Source organism: Arachis ipaensis, chromosome B03 (genome assembly GCF_000816755.2).
Source record: "Arachis ipaensis cultivar K30076 chromosome B03, Araip1.1, whole genome shotgun sequence".
Taxonomy (NCBI): Eukaryota; Viridiplantae; Streptophyta; class Magnoliopsida; order Fabales; family Fabaceae; genus Arachis; species Arachis ipaensis.
Window position 1 is genome coordinate 126006918 of NC_029787.2, and position 12626 is coordinate 126019543.

The window sequence follows — 12626 nt, forward strand, 5'->3', positions numbered from 1 at the left end:
GTGACTTTCAAATTTTTTTTTATAAATATAAATATAAATTATTATTTACTAAATATTAATTTAAAATAATAATATTAACGTTAATTAAGATATATAGTGATGAGTAAGAATAGAAACCTGATCAAAAACCTCAAGTCGAGAAATTTTTCCCATTCTCCACGATCTAATTCCCATTTGAATGGACCTCTCGAAACCATAACGACCTTCATCTTCCAACCGAGTCTGTATGATGCATGCATATGAATGCACAACACTATAATCATCAAAATATATTATTGCAATAAGAAAAGGATATATATGTATACAGGGAAATTAAAGAATCATAATCTTTATTGTTTACTTGTTGCAAATTATTAAGTAATAATATAATTTGCACTGCCTCATAATAATGCATTATTATTTTACCTTAACTCTGCGAACAAAGTTTAAAGCTTCTTGAAAGTCACGTTGTTCCTGATTCTCCTCCAATGGAAGCTGTATCTGATATTGAGGTGGCAAGAATTTATTAAATCCCAAAATTAGATGATCATGTCCTTCAAAAATTTCTTTTACTTCTGCTGTCACACCCTCTATATCAGTCCTACAATATATTATTAATTAATTGAAATTAAAGATAGAGAAGGCACAAACATTAACATATATATCATATAATAAAATAAAAATTTCCATTATTCTTGTAACAATAATAATAAAAGAACCTTCTTCCAGTATTGTAATCTTCGAGAAGTTGCATAAAGCGATGATAGACTTCTATTTTATCTCGAAATACTTCTTTCACTTGTGCCATATAATCTCTGGCTTCTTCATAAGTTGCCACCATTTTAGGTTTTTCTTTCGCTCTTAATATGAAATCACTCTTTCAGTTTTATTACCTGATAGGGAAGAATAATGAGCAAGTAGTAGTAGTCAAGATTACTGGATTCAAGAGAGGAATGGCGTATATATACAATGTAACAGAATTAACTGCTAACCAATAACTGATTCGAACGAACTTCAATCCACCGGTTAAACCACGTGATTGCCTGTGTTCCTGATGATTAGACTAAATAATTTTTTTCTGTAAAATAATTAACCATTTTAATTTTAGTTTTGTTTCTCATGAAATTTAACTCATATATTTTAATCCATATTAAATATTTAATAGAGAAAACTAAAGTTTTGACGGTGCATGAGCCAAATAATATCGATAATGGGTTAAGAACTCAATTAACAAGTTGCAAGGTCCGTTAATTTAGAGAATAATTTAGATTTTTCTTTTTTAATTTAATTTTAGGTAGATTTTTTAGTGTTTACAAAATTTTTGTTTAACTTATCTAAAGTAGAGATAGAGTAAAATAAGGCTCACCTCTTTATTTTTGAAGTCTATCAGTAAATGTAAGCACTATAAAAGAGATCTTAATTTTAATAGACTAATAGTATAATATGCAGTCTTTGAATCATATTTATTTTTAATTATTATTACCTATGAAGTACGGACACTTTGCTGAATTGTCGTGTCTACGTGTCGAACACATTTTGGACACCACAATTACCGACACTCGTCCGACACGCGTGTTTGCTATGTCCAAACCGTGTCTCAATAAAAAATAAAAATTTTTTCTCTGGACACACTTGGACACACCTAAATACCATCACGTGTCAGGTCTTATTCTTAATATATATACTTAAAATAAATTTTGATATAGTATATATTATTATTTATTAAAACAAAAAATATTTTAAATACTTGATATAATTAAAATAAGACATTAAAAATAATTTAAAAAATTAATTTATATTTTAATATTAATAAAATATTAAAATATCATTACGATTTATCTAAAAAATACTTTATATTTTATATATATGCGTGTCCTCGTGTCATGTAAAATTTTAAAATTCGCGAGTCAGCGTGTCCCGTATCGTGTCGTGTCCGTGTCAGTGGATCATAGATTATTACTGATAGGATAATATGGATTTAAATAATGTATATGTAACTTTTTTTTACATTCTGCTTATGGGTGACTAAATACAGATTTGATTTGCAATATTCACACTTCACAGTATAATTTGATAGAAGACAAGACAATTCACAATTAATGTTAGCGTAATATATAGTAATTCATTTGTCTCACAAGTAATCAATTAATAGTGGATAGGAAGATTTAAAATATTGTGTGCCACTATGTGAGAGTCGATATAGATCAATTTGTAATGATATAATGTCTAAGATTAAAGAATGTCCAACCCATCTGAAAAAGAAAATCTTTACAACTAAACTAAAATGATTGGAAGTTAGAATTTTCTGGTGGAACCACTTGAGAACTTTCTTCAATCCTGCCCAATTTGTTATTATCTCAAAACCCTCTCCAATTAACAATTTCTGATACACCATGATATTGGAAGATCCAATGGTTTACATTTATTCCATGAACTACTTGTTAGAAATTAGGAAAAAGGATAACAAGTCTTTGAATATTTCAAAAGCTCTCCAAGTTCATTGTGAGGTAGACCAAAGCATTGAAAGTGGCTTTGACACCTTTCTCCTTCTCCTCTTTGCAAGCTTGTTGCTCCACGGATAGGTGCATTTTTGAAAACAATTTCATTCCTGTGTTTCCAGACACACCAGAACACAGTGAGGAACACTATTAGCCAATCATCCCTCATGTAATTAGACCTTCATTAACTCTACTTTTTGAGACTTGAATATGCAAAATTCTTAATTTTTTATTCAATTTAAGAACAATAACATATTCGACTTCTTCGGTTTAGAATAAAATTCCAAACACATCATTTGCATTTGGAGTTAAGAGTCTTGATTTTGAAACAACAACTAACTTTTTTTTTTTTTTGAAACAAAAAAGCTCAACACAAAAGTAGAGCGAACTAGTCTGTAAAGCAACTAACTTTTTTTATTATGCTTTTGCATCCTATGACTATTTTTTCAAATAGTGTTTCGATGCATGAGGCAGTAATTGGTGACTCTCCATCCCTTTCTTTTTCCACCCCTTGATCTATATCCATGTCCTCTGCCTTCAATGCTTTCAATCCATGTCCTTCATTCTGCAAGGACTCTGGATACATAACAATCAGACAGTTTAGCCACAAGCTGAAACTAAAATTGTTCATTTGAGCAAAAATAATAATAATAATAATAATAATAATAATAAAACAGGATGCACATATTATAAGATAGCAGAAGAGAGAACCATGTCTCGTACTATTATTCATGATGCCAGCAAAAAATCCATGACAGAACTTGATTAATGAGAAGAAAGAATTTAAAAAAAAAAAAAATGATTTCAAGGAAAAAGAAAAAAGAATAGGTTGAATATTACCATTCTTCTCGCATTGTGCCAAAAAATCATTAAATCCATCCATAAGATCTGGAAATTTCCCCAGCAAATCACCCACCTGGAAGAACAAATAGTGAATGATCAGATCAAGATAATTCTAGCCTCAGCTTTCTTCACACCAGATTCACTAATAAGTAATAGTAATTGACAGGTTATCTGGTTATGGGAACAAAACAAGTAATGTAGCCAAGAAAATCAATACATATAAAAGCAATGCTACATGGCCAGCAAATATTTATCATTTTTGGCCAGCACTTAGCCAGTTATAATTTGCATCCATATTTCCAGACGTTTTGCACACAAGAAGTATATAATTTGCACCTATGAATCAATACAATTTACATCCATGTTTTTTAGAATTTGCACATGCAAATTAATAAAATGACAATTTAATATTTGTGCTGGCAAATGCAGGTCAAAAATACTAAAAGTTGCTGGCCTCAAGAGTTTCTCTATATATAAATCCATCAACCATACCGATGACTGCAATTCTTGTCGGGTAATTATTTCCCTGCTGTAGAAAAGTAGACACTTCAAAAATTCCTGGTAAACCTCAGGAGTTCGAGATTCCTCCTTGACTTTTTCAAGGAAAGCATCGACTTGACTACACATACCTGTGGGGATCAGAAGTTGGAGTCTATGATTTCAAATATTTAAAACATTACATAGAAGAAGTTCAAAGCATATGTTTGGCAAGGTAAAAGAAATTCTGAAAATGTTACAACATACATCCATGATCAAAGTATTAACAAACTCACTTTTCAAAGAGCTTTTATCTTCACAAGTAGATGACATAGGGCACAGGTCAAACTTTTCATGTTCATCATGGAATGGTTCAGCACCAGAGTCCCCATGAGAAGCCATGGTACTTTCTTTCTGTGATAGAGAAAGGGAAACATTACCTGCTTAATAATTAACTAAAAATCAAAGGGACACACAAATAAGCTGAAAGATTACCTTCTCAACATCCATTGGTACAACAGCTGGCATTGCATAGCTCTTATCAGGAAGAAAACGAATAAACTCCTCAAGAAGATCTTCATGGCCACGGAAAAGTGCAGCAACCTATGCAAATAGTAAATAGTCCCAATATGATCAAAATGAGTATCTAAATTCACAACCTATCAATACTCCAAACAAAACAAACCGCAAAAAACAGAGAGAAATAGAGGCCAATACAAATTTTCCTGATGGCAACACAGAGACATATGCAACACAAACCTCTAAGAGAACCTCAGATATAGTCTTGGTTTTCTTTCTGTACATCTCCAATATATCAAGAAACGACTTATAGACACTGTCATCGCCTTGAAGCTGGCTCTGCATGAAAAGAATTCAATCCCATTTAAAACTGTCCAATTTGTGTTGAATTTGCAAAAAGTATAAGAGCTTTAAGCAAGTTGCAACAATTGATTGTTCAACAATACCAATATCAATGCCAACAATAAGATTGGCAGCCTGAAATTTATTCTTGGCCAAAACTTTTTTCTTTTGGTTTCTTGTGCACAAATGCAGCTTGAAAGGCTTATACATTCAAATTCAACAAAAACTTACCTTGACCTTGCCCACAAAATTTACAGCTTCAACAAAATCAACAGGCTTATTCCGCTGAGGTTGTTCATCCTCCAATGGAACTGCAATTTCATGTTCCTTAGGCAAGAAGGTGTTAAACCCTACAATTAGATTTCTATGCCCTTTAAATAGCTTCTTCACTCTTGCTACGACACCATCTGTATCAGTTCTACGTATGAACAAAAGATAGACAAATCAATTTTGCTAATAGAACTAAAATCTCTACTCCAAATAATACAGAATATTTCCATGTCCATAAAAGAAAAGCTTGGAGGAAATGCAAGACGTAATAATGAGGTCCAAAATGATCACACCTTTGAGCCTTGAAATCTTTCATTACTTTTAAAAAGTCAGCATACTTTTTCGGCTTATCATGAAACGCATCCTTCACGGTATTCAGGTATTTTACGGCATCATCATGGGTCAGTTTCTGAACAGCATTACCAATCGTAACCTGGGGTTGCCCGGAGCTTCAGTCCAAAAAAAAAACTTAGTTAGACAATTTGAGAAATCAACAAGAAGATTTCAGCACATTATCAACCCTATTCAAGCACATTTTAGTAAAAGAAACATCTGATCTTATCACACTAAGTCAAAACATCAACATAAGGTGCTTAAAAGCAAAAGCAATAAAATTGAATCTCCAGAAGAGACTAAATAGTTCTGTAACAAAAACAATTAAGATTCAACTGCTTCATCAAGCAAAAATGTATCCCATCACACCAAAATAATAATAACAAAAAAAGAAAGGCATGAAACAAGACAAGCCAAAAAGCAAATTGAACTTACGCTTCTCCTCTAGAAGATACCATTGGTCTTTTGATCTGAGAACTCATGTAAGCATCCAAGTAACAACCACGAGCAACAATTCCAGACCCGAATTGCAAACAGATCACCATCCACAACAAAGAGCCCAACAAAAACACAATCAAAAACCATAATTTGCATTACTTCAATGCAATGCAACGTGGTCACAATTTGCAGCACATAATAAAATAAAAAGAAAATTAAAAAAAATTTACAGTGATTGTGAAGTGCACGAACTGCAGAGTACCCTTCCACAGCAACGTCTTTTCTCTACACAAAAAGAAAAAACAGATAGATGTGTGAAAAACAAAACAATACAAAACAAAAACGAATAAAAAAATTGAACCTTTGTGTAACAGTTTTTTCATTTGTGATTATTTTAACACAATCAGAACCTATGATTGTGCCAAAGAGAATCACACCAATGTTGCAACAAAGTTTATCATTTTCGAAGCTACAAAAACAATAAAAAAAATGAATTTTATTTCTGCTCTAATTCATTTCTCTGAGAGAGAATAAAAAAACGTACAAAAACTAGAACGTGTGAAGTTTGAGATTAGAGAGTTGACAGATGTGTGTATGCGTACTTATATGATGCGTAATTGGGCCAAGCAATTAAGAAAATTTGGACGTAAATGTTTTTCACTCTATCTAATCTTTCTCAGAGATTAATTTCTACATCTATATATTTTAAAATTTTAAATTTATTTATATCTTAGGGTTCGGACCTCGGACCAATCCCGTATTTTTCTTCTCGGGCTAGGAAAAGAATTAGTCAATTAGCACGAAAGTTAGTACCCACTGGTCACTGTTTTACTTAAAAAATTGGGGATCAAATTCTCGTGAGATTCAAGATTAAGAGTAGCCTTAGTTGAGTGGTTAAACTTAAAATTTCAACTTTTTTCTTTTTTTACTAATAACATTGTTTGAATCAAACTTAATTATCCATAAATAGTGATGATTCGCTTTTATTACGAGACATTTGTTCCTAACCATTTAAAATTGTTTCCGTAACACGAGAACGATATCCTACCCACTTTGTTATTATCTCAAAACTCTCTAATTAACTATTGCTCAGCATCCTTTTTCTTATTCTATCTTTAAAGACCTTTGATCAGGTTGAAACCGTTGTAATTTCATATAAGCACACTGGGTTTAAAATCTAGCAAAGTCAAACCAATTATGGGGCTTAGTTGCTAGTAGGCCGAATTGGTCTATTTATTCTCTCAACAGGATTTAGATGAGGTGTTATCCTCAAGCTAAGGGTTATTATTATTATTATTATTATTATTTTAGATACCTTGTACAAACTCACCCATAAAAGAGAAAGTCTACTAATTTATAATCTATTTCTTTTTGTATTGTCATCAAGAATAGATCACAAATTACAAGTTCTTATCGACACAACATTCACACCTCAAAAGTATAACAACTAAATTACACAATTGTTACAATCACAAAGCATAAAAACACCATTCATAGACTATAAAGATTCGTGTCACCTCTTCAACCATCCAATGCCAAAAAAACATCTTACAAGAATAGCATCTTTCTAAATCAGATGAGGTTGTTACAACACCCTTAGTCCTTAGACGATGTTATGTTTCAGCATTTTGTTTATGAGTGTTCATGGATCGGATCTAATCAGCAAATCGCAGTAAATATCCGTAGATTCGCGATAAATATCGATCTGAAAATTGCAGATACAATCCAATTCTCAAATTGATCGGATCAGATCAGATTCAATCTGTACCCTTATCGGATCGGATAGGAACTGATCCGCACTCTTTGCGGATCGGATCGCAGATATCAGCTCTGCATTTGCGTATCTGATCCACGGATCCGCAGATCCGCACAATAATAATTAAAAAATAAATAAATATATATATGTTTAGTATTATATTTACTTGTTTGTATGTTTTAGTTAATAATTATTATTCATATATTGTATTATTTTATTTTTATTATTTAAAAAAAATTTGATTAAAAATATTTTAGAAATAAATAAATTTAAAAGTATGAAAGAAATATTTTTATTGAATTTTTTGCATAGAAATATGATTAAAAAGAGAATGTTCAATTATGCGAATATATCCGATATCCGATCCGATACTAAAAAGCACGGATATCATATCCGATCCGATGAAAATTGTGCAAATTGAATCGAATTTTCGACTATATCCGATCCGATTGGATCCGCGTACACCCCTAATATTGTTGGAGTTGGAAGAAAGGTAACATACATTTCACTAGAGAAGGGGATGCAGAATTGTTTAATGTTGATATGCAAACACATGTTTTGTTATTGTTCCGAATTAATATTAATACACTGTAAAATGAGGATCTTGGATGCATTAACTTGCCACTCATGAAACCCTGCCATGTTTCCCGAACAATCAGAAATCTTCGAAAAGAAATTAGCATTGTGTGTGGGGAATTTATTTGATCGAGTTAATAGTCATTTTCGTCCCTAAAAGATACCTCGATCTTCATTTTCGTCCCCGAAAGTCAAAATTAATCAAAAGCCTCCTCGAAAGATACCTGACTTGATCACGTTCGTCCTTCCGTTATCTCCGCAGTTGAGATGGCAAACGTCCGCTTACGTGGCCCGTTAACTGCCAAGGTGGCAAAGAACCAAAACGACGTCGTTTTGGTAGAATGCCTACTGGCGTTGAAACGTCGCCGTTTTATCTTCAAAAGGGGGTAAGTTTCCGAATTTCGATCACAAACAACTATTCATCAATGGATTCTTTCTCCCAAAAACCTAAACCCAGAAACTCTCACTACCCAGAAGTAATTGATTCCAACCTCGAAGCCAATTCGTCCTTCCAAAAACCTAATCATCAACAGCAGAGTTCTCTCTATCCTTCCCTTGACGTTGATGACCTCAGCGACCTTGTCCAAACCCTATTTCCCCGAAATGACACCAGAAGCAGCGATGGCAGTGTTCATTCGCCGTCTGCTCCACCGGCCGCTACCGAGGAGGTCTTCATCAGGATCCCCGGCGCCATCCTCAACCTCGTCGACACCCACTACAGCGTCGAGCTCGCTTCCGGCGACTTCTCCATCATCCGCCTCCGGCAGGGTGACAGCGCCGTCGCCGTTGACGCCTGCGTTGCCGACAAGATCCAATGGCCCCTCGCCAAGGACGAAACTGCCGTCAAGGTCGACGACTTTCACTACTTTTTCTCCTTCCGACCTCCCAAGGGCTCCGAATCCAATTCCGATTCCGACGAAGAAGATCAGCGTAGCCGCGGGTAAGATAAGAACGGTTCCGATCTGCTGAGCTATGGGTTGACGATTGCGTCAAAGGGGCAATAGGGTTCCACTTCCCCATTCTTCTGCTACTCTCTCTTCATCTTTCTCTCTTTCCACCTCTCACTCTTCACTCTTCAAATCCAGGTACCCCCTTTTTCTATTTCTTTACATGTTTTTGCATATCAATAAACTTGGTACCCCAATTTGTTGGGAAAAAAGGGAAGAATTTTTAGTGCCAACAACCCAACAAAATCTTTCTAAATGCCCTTTTCTTCTGCTTTGTTTTGCTGAATATTTAAACCATGAGGGGTTGGTTCGTTTTGCATTTTAACACTGTAACATTAAGTGATGAGAGATTTTGTGGTTTTAATAGGGTGAGTTTACAGTTGGGAAAGTTGCCTAGTTTCCGTTTGGTGCAAAATGGTGTCACACCAAGGGCGTATTATGTCTTCACTCTCAGCAGCTGAAACTTCTCAGAAGAGTGAAAGTTCAAAAGCTTATGGTTCTGATCAAATTCAGGTATTTTTTTAGTTAGTTCATATCTGGATTAATAATGCAATTTAATGAAACTAGTTAACTGCATATTGAAAGTGATATGTGCTATTGTGTTGAAAAGAAAATTGAGTGCCTGTATTTCTTTCACTTATTGTGGGTTGCTTCACCAAATATGCTTTAGAAGTGGCATAGGCTTAATATAGTTGTAACTTTCATAGGTACTTGAAGGCTTGGATCCTGTTAAGAAAAGACCTGGAATGTATATTGGAAGCATTGGCCCGCGTGGGTTGCATCATAGTTTTGTGGTGTATTTTATTTGACTGAACCAGAGTGCATCTTAGGTTTATGAAATTTTGGATAATACTAATTTTGCTGTACATAGTATACTGATTTTGCTTTCTATATTAATCAAGAACTATGCTATGATATTGTGCATATGGAATTACTAAAATTTGCAGTACATTTTTTTCAATGTTTTTAGCTCTTGAAGCTTCTACTGTAATAAGTATTTGAGCTACTTTTACTATCTGTTGGGTGATTTTGAGCTTTTAACTATACATACTAATTTCACTCGTGGAATGCAGATTCCTACCGACTTACATTTAGTTACAAAAAAATCGGCTTTGGGGAAAAAATTAAAAAAAATTATATAAGGACTAATTTGATTATTTTTTAAAATTTTAGGGATGAAAATGATTTACATATGAACTTTTAAGGACTATTTTGATTAAAAATAACTTTTTCACATGTCAAGTGACACGTGGCATCACTGACCTGACACATGGCGTGCCACGTGTCACTGATATGACATGTCAACCAATCATCTCGTGACACGTGGCATCACCCACCACGTCATTATGTGCCACGTGGCACTTAACGTGACACGTCATCATCCAACTGACGGAAGGACTAACGTGACCAACTCGTGTATCTTTCGGGGACGATTTCGATTAACTTTATCTTTCGAGGACCAAAATGGAGATCGGGGTATCTTTCAGGGACGATTTTAAATATTAACTCTTATTTGATCTAACACCTAAAATAAAGAAAAGAAGATAAAATTGCATCAAACGGATTATGAAACAACTTCATATTGTCTCTTGCATTATTAATACTTTATTTGATTTCCTAAGCCTGATAAATTAAAATAGGGTAATAACCAACAAAATATTTTTTCTAATTTTTTTATTTCGTTTTAAAATGCTTATTTGTGATTATATTTTTTAAAGAACTTATGAAGTTTACAACAAAATTCTTTGAAAAACCTATCAATCTTTTTATGTAAAACAAAAACATTAGGTGAATATAAAATCCAGTTATAGAATATATATTATCGGGTATATATTTTATATTTTAGGATAAAGTACTATTTTGATTTTTGGATTAAATCCTAATTTGATCCGTAACATCGTCTGTTTAAAAATTTTTTAAACTAAAATAGGACGTTTAAAATATTAGAAACCAAATTAAGATTCAACTCAAACGACTAAAATAATATTTTACCTTCAAAAATACTATTTGTATACCAAAATCAACCACTAAAATCGACTACTAATGTATTTGTGTATAAATAATATACACGTGTAGTTTAATTCATTTTCAATATGTATTTGTATTCTAACATGTATTTCATACTAGTAGCTGATTTTGATGTACATGTAACATTACTCTTTTACCTTATATTTTATAGAATAAAGTACTAAATTAGTCCCCTACGTTTGGACATAATCTTGTTTTGCTCCTTAAGGTTTAAAGTATCATATTTGAATCCAAAAAAGTTCATTTAGTTTCAATGTAATCCCACCGTGAGGTCAAAGTTAAATAATTAACCGAATGTCCGATATGACAACATTACAAGAAAAAAATCAATAATTTAGAGAATAAGTACAAACTCCAGTAGCACAAAATCAAATGTGGATGTATCAATACATTTATTTATCATTTTCATACAATTTAAATAAAATATTTTTTATAGAACAAAAGAGAATGATAAATAAATGTACTAATACATTTACGGTTGATTTTGTATTTTTGGAGTTTGTACTTATTCTCCAAATTATCAACATTGTTCTTGTACTGCTATTATGCAGGACATTAGGGGTGTACATGGGTCGGGCCACACCGGGTTTGGCTTAACCCAGACCCGACCCAAAATATAGACAATGCCTAATTTTTATACCATAACCCGATCCTAGACCCGATGAAACCTACGCACCTTCGGACCGGATAAAAACCAGGTAAAAACCGGGTCTTTAGCATGTAAAAATCACCTAATCTCCAACAATTATTTCACAATTCACATAGTAAAATTCACTTAAAAAAATATAACAAGAACTAGCCCTTCTCTAAAATTAAAGTATAACCATAATCAATACTAATATTGTCTAATAACACCAAATATTTAAATCAACTCAAATAACACAATATTATGCATTAGTCTAAAGTCTTATGCATTTTAAACATAAAACATTAACTTATAATCTTATAATGACTAATAAAATAAAATATTAAGATTTACAATATTTAAATTCTACATAAGAATAACCATCATCCATCACTAATAACACAAAATATTAATTGTGTATGATGACCGGGCCGAGTTCAGGCTACCCGAACTATGGCCCGGATCCGACCCGAAATAATGACCGGATCTATTTTTGAGACCCTTACCCAGTACTAGACCCGATGAAATTACATTAAGTTAGTCCCTAAAGTGTTCGGGACTGGGCCATGTTTTCGGATCGGGCCAAGCCATGTACACCCTTACGGGACATTTCATTAATTATGTAACTTTAGCCTCACAGTAGAACTATATTAAAATTAAATAAAACTTTTTTAGATTCAAATAGAATACTTTAAACTTTCAAAATCAAAAGCTTATGTAAGTGACCAATTTAATACTTTCCCCTGTTTTATATTTGCCGTGCCCACGTTTCCAAAACAAATAGAAAAAGTATACTTGCTCAGAGTCAAAATCGGCAAGGCTCCACTTATTGTGGCGGCCACCACCATTCAGTTTTAGAACATGATATATATTTTGAAGAAATTAAATATGATTTTATAAAAAATCATGATACATATTAGTTAAATTCTTAAAATTATTTATTATTTTCTTGTAAAAAAGTAGTTAAAAAAATACATTTATATAATGCTTTGCAT

General features: G+C 32.9%; 2 protein-coding genes across 4 annotated transcripts; one reads left to right on the forward strand and one right to left on the reverse strand.

The window, feature by feature from the left end:
- LOC107631934 (paired amphipathic helix protein Sin3-like 2) lies at positions 2168–6097 on the reverse strand. Of its 2 annotated transcripts, XM_021119686.1 has the most exons (13): positions 6061–6097; positions 5930–5984; positions 5697–5738; positions 5222–5377; positions 4890–5076; positions 4557–4655; positions 4293–4400; positions 4094–4211; positions 3813–3949; positions 3318–3393; positions 3201–3230; positions 2887–3053; positions 2168–2587 (listed from the first exon to the last, which is right to left on the reverse strand). In XM_021119686.1, the coding sequence occupies exons 1-13, from the start codon at positions 6080–6082 to the stop codon at positions 2582–2584; spliced, it is 1203 nt and encodes a 400-aa protein (XP_020975345.1). In that variant the 5' UTR covers positions 6083–6097; the 3' UTR covers positions 2168–2581. The 2 variants fall into 2 exon arrangements, with proteins under 2 accessions (XP_020975345.1, XP_020975344.1); XM_021119685.1 differs by lacking the exon at positions 2168–2587 and having other exon boundaries at positions 2790–3053.
- On the forward strand, positions 8041–9921 carry LOC107631935 (senescence/dehydration-associated protein At3g51250-like). Of its 2 annotated transcripts, XR_001618644.2 has the most exons (3): positions 8061–9116; positions 9346–9491; positions 9686–9911. XR_001618644.2 is itself a non-coding variant. In XM_021119687.1 (2 exons), exon 1 carries the CDS (start codon positions 8373–8375, stop codon positions 8973–8975), a length of 603 nt encoding a protein of 200 aa, XP_020975346.1. In that variant the 5' UTR covers positions 8041–8372; the 3' UTR covers positions 8976–9491; positions 9686–9921. The 2 variants fall into 2 exon arrangements, 1 of the variants encoding a protein (XP_020975346.1); XM_021119687.1 differs by having other exon boundaries at positions 8041–9491; positions 9686–9921.